The sequence below is a fragment of the Pinus tabuliformis genome, chromosome 2_1, assembly GCF_031772625.1.
Source record: "Pinus tabuliformis cultivar Carrire ecotype Pingquan chromosome 2_1, CPIR1, whole genome shotgun sequence".
NCBI lineage: Eukaryota > Viridiplantae > Streptophyta > Pinopsida > Pinales > Pinaceae > Pinus > Pinus tabuliformis.
The window spans coordinates 565,409,199-565,421,928 of record NC_142299.1 but is presented as its reverse complement, the minus strand read 5'-3'; the positions used below and the strand labels follow the sequence as shown (position 1 = coordinate 565,421,928).

The window sequence follows — 12,730 nt, the reverse complement described above, 5'->3', positions numbered from 1 at the left end:
CAGTTCATGTCACCGAAGACAGATCCAGTGTTATGCATACAGACAGCAACAAAATGTGTTGAAATAATTGGCATCCGCTTCTAAATACCTGAGGCTTGAATAGCTTGTGACAGGGCTTTACAAACAGCAGTTGACAAACAACCATTTTGCATATGATCAGAACTGAATATACGTTCAAGGAGTGGCCAGAAGTGTCTCAGTATGAGGATAATAGTCTCATCTCCAAGTGATGAGGAAAAACCAGGGGTTGAAAGCTGGGTGAAAATTGCACCCATCCTGCAACCAATTTGTATTTTGTCAATACTTCACAAGATCCCAGAGTATATATTAAATATTAAATCCATTAAATATTTTCCTAAACACTAAAGATTATATCTGTCAATATTTCACAAGGGGAACAAAGAAATTATTCAAAAATTAATACCATAAAACACTGGAAAACTGTATAGTATTCAAGAAATCCTTGGGAAAACATTGACAATGATGAAAAAAACTCTGCTAAAAGTTGCTAAACAATCAACTGAGCTGCAAGTATTCACGACTCAAACGTGCAGCTGGTGACTTGGACTCACCACCAGATTAGCTGGACCTGATTTTTGGGCCAATCAAGTTTGGCACATAAGTCTTGGTAGAACCCAGCAAGTTTTGTAACACCAGTCTATGGGGAATCATTTAAAAAGGACATTTCTCAACAATTTATCACATAGCTCTTACTGTCTATTGTGATTAATGTCACATGTTCTGATATGTTATCAAACCGAGTCACCCTGCTCACCTGGAAGGTACATAAAATAAATGTCCCAGTCAACTAAAACGAGCCCCTCTTCCCTCACTATCCAGACATGAAGTGTTAAAGCACCTGCACTAACTAGCTGTAGTTTGAGGCAAGATGAGAAAATCAACAGAAATAGAGTATATGTCCTGCAGCAAGTATTTTGTCCATTACAGTAATTTCCCTTAGATACAAGAATATACTAGGTGAATCATTATTAAATTTTCCTCTGAAAAGAGTTAAAATCCAATAGCATTTAGATTTCACAAACACATCAATGCCAAAGGGGATTCCCAAATATCTTCTTATCTACACCTGCAGTATAAACACCCTGTAGAAATTTTTAGTTCTGTAGCCCATCCCAGTTTCAAAGGTTTTTGCATTTAGTTTAATGCCCACAGCCCAAAATGTTAGCTGATATAAAACTGTTTACAAATTATTTTTGAAACACTTTCAGGACTACCTCAACTTCTTTTGCACTTTTCCGCTGATAGAAAAAAAAATAGACAAGCATACACAGATTTTTGACAGAAGTATGTTTGGTCTAACTTGACCCTGGAAAGACCCACAAGGGGAAAACCAGTATAAAGAGATTTTTTATTCGCTTTCTTAGGAAATTTATACACATCAATATATTTGTACAGGGTACTTATCTCCCTTGGAAGATGAGCCACGGTCCAGCAAACTCTCCCTGGATGTTTGAGTCACTTTGATCCACCTTTAGCCCAATGTTTTTAAAACCGGAACCGGTGACTGGACCGGTCCACCTAATGAACCGGTTTACCGACCGGAACCGGTCTAACCGGCACTGGTTTGGTCTAAACGAACCGGTTTTAAAAAAATACATTAAATAATTAATTTTTAATGAAACAAAACTATTTTTAAGATGTAAAACCATGATTCCAAGCCAACAGAGACAAAACATGCAAAGTTTGCTCATTTATATACCATGTAAAGGTGAATACATCAAAATGGAACCGAGTGCAATACATATCATCAACAAAATAGCAAAATACATAACAAATGAGGCTCTAAATGGCCTATAAAGTCCAAAAACATTGCTGCAAGCTATGAGGCCATTGGCCTACTACAAGTCTACAGTATACACATGATCAATCATCAAGTTCATTACCACTACTAGTAGTAGACACAAGATCATCATCAGGAGCTACATAGACATCATCTGGTTCACAGTCTGAGGATGCCTCAGCCTGATCTACAACCTCAGTATCAATGCCACCAATGACAATAGAAGTGGACCTAATGGAAGCACGAGTTTGTCGACCTGCATGAGTAGTGCCTTCCATTGGTTCCTTGCCTTTCCTTGACGCCGCTATTGATCCTGGTTCTGATGCCACCACATAATCTACTTCATCCCCCGCCAAAGCCGTGTCGATATCAAAATCAGCCTCAAACACAGGTTCTTCAGTCTCCTCCACCCATTCTGATGTTGGATCAATATCGTCCAACACAATGGGATCTAGATCAGGAGTTTTTCTTATCATTTGGAGCTCTAATTGCATTTATTGTTTACCCCCAAACCATGAAATCCTGAAAACCATTAAGTCTGTTGAATTTTGAGTGAAATCTAAAATTCTAGTTTCTCCATATGAAATCCAATGAGGTCGAAACCACTCTCAAACATCCTGAGTCATTTCATGGTAATGTTAAAAATTTAAGTAAAAGGATGAAAATGAAAATTAAAGGAAATGTCACTTTTACTTTAAGAATTTAACATTACCATTAATTGCCAACATAGTTAGGGTTGAAACACCCTTAGTCCCCCCCCCCCAAAACCCCTCAAACACAGTCAAAAACATGTTTTTTAAACTTTATGGTGGTTGTGCCTAAAACCGGTCGGTTTAGGACAAAACCGACCGGTTTGTAACAAACCGGCCGGTTTTGTCCTAAACCGACCGGTTTTCACAGGTTAGGGCCAAAAATCGGGCAAATGAAGGGTCTGACTGGGTTTTTAGGCCGGTTCGGACCGGCCAGCTAGCTAACCGGCCGGTTTGACCGGTTACCGGTTTTTCTGAGCGGTTTTTAAAACTATGCTTTAGCCTTGATAAAAAGAGTCACTGTCCCAGGAATCACCTAGAAATTCGATCCACAGTCAAACACAGACTTCCTAGAATTTCCGGCCAGCCAAACTACATTTATTGCCTTAAGAAGAGTGCTGACAGTCTGACAAAATTTGTTCAACTCAGAGCCAGAAACCTCCTCAATTTCTGCACTATTTGTGCCTCAAGTTTCAGCCTATTTAGCCTGTGTGCCACATAAATACCCTAGATTCTCGGCCTGTTCCTCAGATTATCAGATCTGAAATTTATTTCCCTGTTACAGCTTCCCAAAGCCTCGAAAATCATGCTGGGATAAATGCTCTCTGTCCTAGAAATGCGTGCCACACCCAGACATGAAATTTGTGTCTCCTGAAGGTATCTTCTCTTGCTAGGTCGATTTCCTCCTGCAAAACTTTCTGCTATCACAGCTTTGTCTCCTTCATCTCTTCTCCTCCTCTCTACAAATGCACATGTAGAATGAATGAGATTCTCACCTTTTTCTCCCGTTTTAGCTCTCATTAGATAGGTGAACCCTAACCCTTTTGATCAAGCGCTGAGATTAGATCTCAGCCCTCTAGATAAATGGTGGAGATCATTCCCTCACTTCACCCCCTTTTCATGTGGTTCCCCTCATTAATGACTCCTAGTCACTTTATAACTTTATGTTTGTACCTTGTACTTTTTCTCCACATAAGGTGATTTTAATATTAGAAAGTACATAGTACTTAAAGTACTTTATACTGTGACTTTAACATGACTTTAATATAACTCATAAAGTCACATGCTAAAAAGGTGTTTTAAAGTGTTTTCCTAAGCAAAAAGGCAAATGCACTAAGAAGCACCTCCTTGGTACCTTATTCTTCAACACTCCCTCTTACAGAGGAAGTTCTTTCTCACTACTCCCATCATGTCTTTGAAATACACATGCTTTCCCCTTGGCAATGACTTGGTGAGAATATCTGCAACCTATTCATCATTGGATATACATGGAAGCCACACTACTCTTCTCTAAACCCAATCCTTGAAAAAGTGGTACTTGATCTCTATGTTCTTTAATCGTTCATGAAATATTTGATTTTTCGTGAGTTTAATGCAACTTTCATTATCATAGTATATCGTAGTTGGTTTCAGCCTATGACCAAATAAGCCACACATCATCTTGTGAAGCCAAATAGCCTCGCAACTGGCTTGACTAGTTGTAAATTGTAATATACTTAGCTTTCGCTGAGCTCAGTGCCACTGATCTTTGCTTCCTATTGAACCACGATAACACTGTCGAGCCCAACATGGAACAACATTTGGAAGTACTCTTCCGGTCACTAGCACTACTTGCCCAATTTGAGTCTGTATAGCCTGTCAATCTGACTCCATCTCCTCAGATATAATCCAAACCATAGTCCATTGTGCCTTGTAGGTACCATAACACATGTTTCGCAACCACATAGTGCACTCTCCTGGGCTCCATCATAAACTAACTCAATGTGTTGACTGTGAAACAGATATCTCGCCTAGTGTTGACCATATACATTAATGAACTGAGCAACTGATGATACAAAGTGGGGTTCACCAACTTGGAATCTGAAGCATGTAGCTTCTTCCAGTTGGTGATCATCGAAGTAGCCATAGGCCTGCAATCCTCCATACGAAATCTCCTTAGTATGTACCATGCATATCTACCCTAGCCTACAAAGATATACCCAGCTACTGCCAAACCTCCAACCCCAAAAAGTAATGCATTAGTCCCATATCGGTCATGTCAAACTCTGAAGCAAGGTCCCTCTTGCAATGTTGGATGAGTCTCTCCTCTCCTGTAATAAACAAGTCATCCACATACAGAACCAGAATGAGTGGATCGTCACCAACCATGATGAAGTATAGGTTTGGATTTGCATCACTCTTCTGGAAACCCATCTGCTGCAAGTAGGCATCAATCCTCTCATACCATGCTCTCGATGCCTGCTTCAGTCCATATAAGGCTTTCTTAAGCCTACACACATGAGACTCTCTCCCATGCACCTCAAAGCCATATGGTTGCTCAATGTACACCTCCTCCTGTATGACCCCATTGAGAAAGGTGGTCTTCACATCCATCTGGTGAATCTTCCAACCCATCTCAGTTGCTATAGATATCACTGCTCTAATAGAGGTATAATTAGCAACTGGTGTGGAGGTCTTCTCATAGTCAACTCTCTCTACTTGTGAGAACCCCTGTGCTGCAAAATGAGCTTTAAACTTCTCCATGCTGCCATCTGCAACATGTTTAATCTTGTAGAGCCACCTACGAGTCACCACTGACTTCCCCTCAGGTCTCGACACTATCTCCCACACATCGTTCTTCTTGATGGAGGCATACTCCTCCATCATGGCATCCCTCTAGATTTGCTGACTAGTAGCCTCCTCATAGCTACCTGGCTCAATCTCCACAACATCTGCCACATAGCCACCCAAACTCACTGGTGGTCTGCTCTCCCTAATTGACCACTTGGGTTTCCCCACTATCTCTTGTGCTTCTTTCAGTCTCTCAAAGCCATTTTTCCTTCCTCTTCCCTGTAGTAGCCTCCTTTACTAGTATGGGAAAATCCTCCACTGGAGCCTCTCCTCTTGATGGGTAAGGCCCTCTTATGGTTTATGGTAAACTTGTACTCTGAGATTCTGTGCCCTGTGATCTTAGACACTGTGAGCCTATCACCCTTGAAGTAGGTGATCCTCGTGACCATGGTGTACCACCTGACGATCCTCATACTTGTGGTGTGGCGCCCTATTGACGCTCTTGTTTCTCTACCCAATCAACCTCTCGAGATCACCTCAAGCCGCCCCGCTTCTCAAATCTCACATCTTGCCTTAGGACAACTTTCCTTTGCGCAGGAATGTATATGCAGTAGGCCTTGCTGGTCTCATTGTAACCCACAAAGATACCCTTCTTTGCAGTGGGTTCTAGTGTGAGGAATTTCTCACTATTCTATCAATCATATTCTCTATACTAGATAGCCAGTAAGGCATCTAGAGATTGTATTCAGAAAACTACTACTTAACAATACAAACCCTCAACTGCTACACCAATTTTCCCACATTAGGTTTTTCTGGGGACATTTATCCAAAATAATTGTGTAATGCGTTGTGTATTTCTTTCTTGCTCAGTTACTTGTTTCCGCATATAATTTTAATTGGTGAAGGGTGCACTGTATTAGTTTCGATATTTGTTGTAGGAAATAGTAAATAATTTGTTCAATAAATTAACAAATAGAAGGAACCTAATCAATTGTTGCAGTAGAAATTTAGGTCTTCCAAATTTTCACAGTGATAACCTGTGGTGCTCCAAATGACATTTGGGGGCACACAAGTGTCCTCATGGGTCTCCAAATAAATCAAAGATGCATGTAGGTCACCCTCAAGGGCTAGGATGATGGTGTAAGTGATGCCACATCATCGTGGAAGTCTTGGATCATCTACCAAGTGTATGGCGTAGATCTGGGGCTGGCTAGGCATGATGGATCAAGTGCATACTCCTCATCCAATAGGTGAACCACGAGCGATCTCTGAATGGTTGTGGGGATCCATGGAGTGTACTCTGCTGCTGTGGAGGCCCATGGCTCTCAACACTCACCCTACATGTGCCAATTTAACCCTCTGGAGGATTAGCATCATGTAGAGGGAGACCAAACCCCAAATGGAAACCATTTGCAATCCTGCATAAGATCCAATGCGTCCCCTAGCCTTCCAGTACAAGTCATTAGACAAATCAGGTAAATGAGCTAACCTAATCATGGACCACAGGTGGGGACTTCATAATGGCTTACCCTTCCATAATGTGCTTGGGGATGTGCCAGTGTCTCCTAAACTCCAAATGGGTTAACCAAGCACCCTATTAGGTGGTTTCTACCTCTAAAGGGGATGATATAGTCAAGGTACATCCGTCAAAATGTGGTGGCATGTGACAGATAGGTGAATTAAGTAGGGGATGAGAGGGGGCAACTCTAGGTCACATGCTAGGGTACAAGGGTAGCTAATAAGAGGGAAGCTCGCGGTTGGGTTCATAATGTGTAGGAGGGAGCAATCATGGTACATGAGGTGCCCTGATTTTGATTTTTCCACCTTTCTTTATATGCCTTTTGCCTTTTTATGATTTTCTTTGATTAACTGCTCTGGGCTCAAGGGGTTAGAGCATGAAGTGTAGATATAGCAGTGGAATCCCCTTTTTAAGGTGGGACGGTTCATTGTCCACTAGGGTTTGGGACAATCATGTGTTCCTATATGATGAAGGAGGTTCGTAGAACCTATAGGAACCAGGGTGATGACCATGCTGATGGGGTAGAGCTCGTGTATTGGCTTTTTCCCACGTGCTAAACGTTTTTGTCTTGACCAGTTTTTGCATTCTGTGGTACTTTTCATGTTGAATGTGGCCATATATACTTTTAACTTTCTCTTTAGCTGCATCAACCTCCCGGCTTCATTCCAAACCATGACCCAAAGTGTGGGCAAGGGGAAGGGGTGAGCTGACCCTATGTGGACCCGATGGAGGAATGTGGACCCAGGAGGGAGAAATGATGGAGCGGGGTAATATAAGCAGATAAGGGAGCGGGACCACGCAACCAAAATCAGGGTTTCCCGTGAAAGACCGTCCTTGAAACCAAATGGTTAGTAAAAGAGATCCCACGGGACTAGAATCCAAGGTTAATTCCTAAAAGGGGTTTAGGGGATAGAAGCAAAGACTTAGCCCATTCTTTACGCTGAACCCCCCCATTTATCCATGCCTAGAAGTGTCCATGATAAGAAAACTACAAAACTCAATTTTAAAATGACAAGGCATACCTTTAGATTTGGGAGGCCCACCTTCAAACATACGATCATGGGAGATGGGCGAGTGACCACATCGCTGGCTCAGGTGGTGGAGAATTAGCACAATGAGTTAGTTGATGGTTGCAAGGGGTTGTTGGCTGCCGGCTGAGGACCATCTTGGAGAAAAAATTTCTCCTAGCGATATTACCTGCAAAATGGTGGGTAACATTTGGGTCCAGCTAGGACGTGATCTCTCGAAGAAGTGGGCGAAGCTACTTGAATGGGAGGTCACAAGAACTCCAGCAATCTCTTGGTTATCGTAGACCTGTCATCTACACATATCATAGATTGAGAAACACGGGGCACCATGCTTTCGTGGCCTCTCATGATCGCACATGCTAAAATGTTAGGCCATAAAATCAACAGAAATATAAATATATGCAGATTTTAATTTAAGTGCAGTTAATCTACCATGGGAAAAATCATATGATGTAAATTCTAATGAGAAAATGAACATGCGATGCATCCTACACTAACATGCATATAATAAGGCTAATACTAATTGTAATTATAAATCCAATGCAACCAACATATCATCACATCAATATACATATGCCCTGCTAATATGATTACTCATGTAGCAACCCCCAAATCGAATGTGGACATAGTCACTTGGCAGATGAAGTGGACGGGAGGTGGGAAAATATGATCTCCATTCGAGATAAAGGGAAGTCCTAGGAGAAAGAAAACTAGTCAATCTACAGGTATTGGGCTTTTCTTCTAAGTAGAAAATGGTGGAACAAGCTATCACTTTCGAGAACCCCTTATCAAGATCACCATTATAATACCATGCTATGAGGATGTCGCAAGGTTGTGATGAGAGGGGAACGAAGGGTGAGATAAAGGAGTGCAACAAACAGGTCTCTCAATGTGATGGTCACATCAGGGAGGGGAGGTCACGAAGTGATCATAATCCTAAGGATGGGTCAAAGGGGATAAAGTATATTCAATGAAAGGCTCTTTCTTGACACCATATTTAGAAAGGGGAAAAGGGGCATGGTCACTCGAGGTCATATCAAAAGAGATGAGCGAATTACTTGAGGAAGACTCAAGGTGGTGAACAAGCAGGAAAGGCAAAGGCGAAGTATCATATTCAACGAGATTTCCCTCCCCACACTCTGAAGGCTCAAGTGATTTGAATACATAGCCATAAAGTGGGTAGGTGGGAGCCTCGTTTTGTTGATTTGGGGTAGTATTGGATGTGCTCTAGCCACAAAAACTGATGGAGAGGCTAAAGCACATGAGATCTCCAATACCCAAAAATGGTTTGGGCAGATTCTAACCAGTTTGGGAGATACTAAAATAATTAATATTTTTAATGGAGTCCCTAAGTCTAAACTTAGGGAAAATAAAATATTAATGTGAATTAATATTAAATTGTGTTAGAAGGGTCCAAAAGTCATGGATCAAGCCAGAGTTAATCTTAGTCGTTGATTAGGGACTTAATCTCGGAGTTGAATTGTCAACGACAAAAGTATAAGAGGAGGCTTGAGGGTCACTTGGAGAACACACCGAGTTGATCAAGATTTCGATTTTTTGGGGTAGGGTGTGCTGAGGAAGTCGAAAGAGTGATCAAAGTTGCAGCTGAGGGGCAGTGAATACAAAAGCAGAGAGGCAAAGATAGTACCAAGAGGATAAGCGAAGACGCCAAGAGAGAGGGACGCAGAGCCAGCAAGGGCTCACGCAGAGGTAGCCAGGAGCTGCGCAATGCCATAGAGAGCCAATGTGGGTGACCCAGAGGCTCTAAGGGCTGACGGAGTGCCTCCAGAGGCTAACGCAGGGCAAGCCAGATGACGCTGGGCCAGAAAGGGCTGACGCAGTCCCTAGAGGCTGACGTTGGGGTTTTCGTGGGGCAGATTGGAGCTGGGAGCTGTTAGAGTGTTTATCCAAGGTTTCAACCGGAATATCTACCTCCGAGTAGAGAGGTACTATTGCCGAGATTATCCTCTGTTGGGTGAGCCGGTTTTGGCACCCAGATTGTATTCAGAAACTGCATAAGAATAAAACCCTCGATAGTTGCATCGGTTTTCCCACATTGGGTTTTTCCAGGGATATTGGTCCAAAAACAATGGCGTCACTTGTGTGCTTGTTTTGTTTCCTTCTGTTGATGATCTGTAATGTGTTGAGCATGTACTTGTATTTATTTTCAGTAGTTACATGGTAGATAACTTGTTAATTAATCAGAACAAGTAGGCAGAAATAAATCAGAAAAGTACATGAAGGGTTTCTAACAGTTAGACTTAGAAATTCCAACATGGTATCAGAGCGTGGTTGCAGATCACACGAGAACTGAGCACATCAGTCGAGCAGAGCAGCAGAAAACAACTGTACCGAGTGATAGAAGTTGTTCCTAGCAGAGAAGTAGCAAGGAAGGGGTGACGCAGTGCCTGCGTCATCAAGTTTGAGCTGAGAAGAGCATTAGCGCAGTGGCAGAGGGAAGCAGACTCGACCTACGTAGTGCCCGCTCATCTTTCTCAGTCAGGAAGGATCGATGCTCGTGTCCAGGAGGTGCGAATTTTGCTAGTGCCGGGATTGCACAGAGCCTAGAAGCTCCAACCTTCAGTTTGCTGGGCTTAGGAGGCTGTGGGAAAGTTGCAAAGTGAAGCTGGTGGGGTATTGTAGTCAAAATAATACCTAACAAGGCAATACCGAGGAGGGAGTTTCTACTGAGGATTTCTAGCCAAGAAATCTGGATCAGTGGTGCAGCTGCACTAAGGATTGGAGTGGGGACAACTCGACATTGGGAGAAGGATTTCCAGGAGGGAAATTGAGGCTCAGAGGGAGTCACACCGAGAACTTCCAGGAGGGAAGTAGAGGAGCAGCGAGATGGCAGTGAACAGGGTAAGAGACCAAGACAGACTGGATGGAGCCTCAAACTTCATAGTTTGGAAGGCTAGAATCTTATCCATTCTAGACAGGAACCGTCTCAAGCAATTCGCCTTGAGGACAATAGTGGTCCCAATTGACCTGGATGATAACGATAAGTACGAAGATGCAATGGCGAGGGCCAAGAGCATCATCCTTGATGGGGTCAAGGACCATGTAGTACCACACATTGCCGAGAAGAATATGGCAAATGAGATGTGGGAGGCCCTAAAGAAGTTGTATCAGCATACTTTCGTGCAGAGGAAGATGCTACTAGAAAATCAGCGGTGGTCATACCAAATGCAGAAGGGAGAACAAATCAACACCTTCCTCAGTCAATTGAAGGAGATCCGAGGTTAGCTAACTTCCATAGGGGCCACGCCGGATCAAGAATTGATGGTGAGAACAACCCTGAACGTAGTCTCAGAAGACTGGTAGGTGTTTGTCCAGAGCATACTAGGCAGGGCAACCCTTCTAGATTGGGAGGAAATGTGGGCGACTCTTCGCCAAGAAGAGATCAGAAGGCTAAGCAAGGCAGGAAGCAGTGGCAAGGGGATCAAAGTCAAGAAGGAGGAAGAGGAGGATGTTGCCCTAGCATTTGAGGGAAAGCAGGAGAAACGGAAGAAGAAGGACCTCACCAAGGTCAAATGCTTCAACTGTGGGGAACTAGGTCACTATGCGAGCTAGTGTCCGAGAAAGAAGAAAAAAGGAGAGGCTTCCGAGACGAAGGCTGTGCCAGCAAAGGCGGAGAAGGAATTGGAGACAAATGATGACTGTGCCATGAGTGCTCACACGCCACTTGAGCGGAAGTGGGGAGACATAGAGCTGTAGTTAGAAGGACTACAGCCGATGAGGGGCAGGATCCTCAAGGTACCCAACCTCTTGGATTATACCATGCTATGGGAGCCCCGAAGAGGAGCAGCAGGACTGGTAGATGTCAGTAGAGACGGATGTTGATAAAGTGACAGAACGTGCTACAGTGCAGGAGTCCCAGGACAGTGCAGAGGCTAGTAGGATGCAATAGTGCGAGAAGCACGGGAGTATTGCACCAGTGCAGGATGGCATAGAGAGGTGTGCAACGGTGCAAAATGCATGGAATTGTTGCAGCAGTGTAGAGGTCAGTAGAGGGAGCATTTGTTAGCGGCAGAGGGAGCTTCAACATCGGGAGAGTCTCTAGCTTGACAGGGATGTCAGAGTTGGGTGCATCAGTTACTTCCTTCTCAGTAACTGGGTTGTAGTGCAACAGTTAGCAGTGGCAGTGCTATGGGTAGCATGATGCAGTGTGAGAAGGGGATGCAGTGCAGATGCAACAATGATAGTGGCAGGGCCATGGGTAGTAGCACGGATATAGAGGGAGCTGTCGTACAAATGCAGCAGTGGCAGTGGTAGGGCCATGGATAGCAATACATAATGCAACAGTGTAGAGAATGTTGGGTAGCAGGCCTAGCATCAGCATAAGGACTGATGCCGGATGATCAGGGTGATACTCAATGAGGAGTATTACTAGAGCATAGTCCTCGCTAAGAGGGAGTGTTGATTTGGGGTAGCATCGGATGTGCTCTAGCCATGAAAATTGGTGGAGAGGCTAAAGCACATGAGATATCCAATACCCATAAATGCTTTGGGCAGATTTTAAACAGTTTGGGAGATATTAAAATAATTAATATTTTTAATGGAGTCCCTAAGTCTAAAATTAGGGAAAATAAAAGATTAATGTGAATTAATATAAAATTGTGTTACAAGGGTCCAAAAGTCATGGATCAAGCCAGAGTTAATCTTAGCCGTTGATTAGGGACTTAATCTCAGCCGTTGAATTGTCAACAAGAAAAGTATAAGAGGAGGCTTGAGGGTCACTTGCAAAACACATCGAGCTGATCAAGACTTCGATTTTCTAGGGTAGGGTTTGTTGAGGAAGTCAAAAGAGTGATCAGAGTTGTAGCTGAGGGGCAGTGAATACAGAAGCAGAGAGGCAAAGATAGTACTAGGAGGATCAAGGAAGAAGCCGGGAGAGAGGGACGGAGAGCTAGCCAGAGGATCACATAGAGCCAGAAAGGGCTCACGTAGAGGCAACCAAGAGCTACGTAGTGCCTCAGAGAGCCAACGTGGGTGATGCAGAGGCTCTAAGCACTGACGCAGTGCCTTTAGAGGCTGACGCAGAGCAAGCCAAGGTGACGCTAGGCAGATGCTGGGCCAGAAA

The 12,730-nt window shown here is 43.4% G+C and overlaps 1 protein-coding gene across 3 annotated transcripts in view; it reads right to left on the bottom strand.

The window, feature by feature from the left end:
• LOC149201662 (uncharacterized) overlaps positions 1 to 12,730 on the bottom strand; it is a 245,000-nt gene that overhangs the window by 68,356 nt on the left and 163,914 nt on the right. For all 3 annotated transcript variants that reach the window (XR_016253877.1, XM_089402971.1, XM_089402972.1), the window contains one exon: positions 89 to 276. Coding sequence is in view for 2 of the 3 variants with exons in the window: in XM_089402971.1 (XP_089259097.1) it covers positions 89 to 276 (188 nt within the window). In the remaining variant the exon portion in view is untranslated. The remainder of the gene's footprint in view (positions 1 to 88; positions 277 to 12,730) is intronic.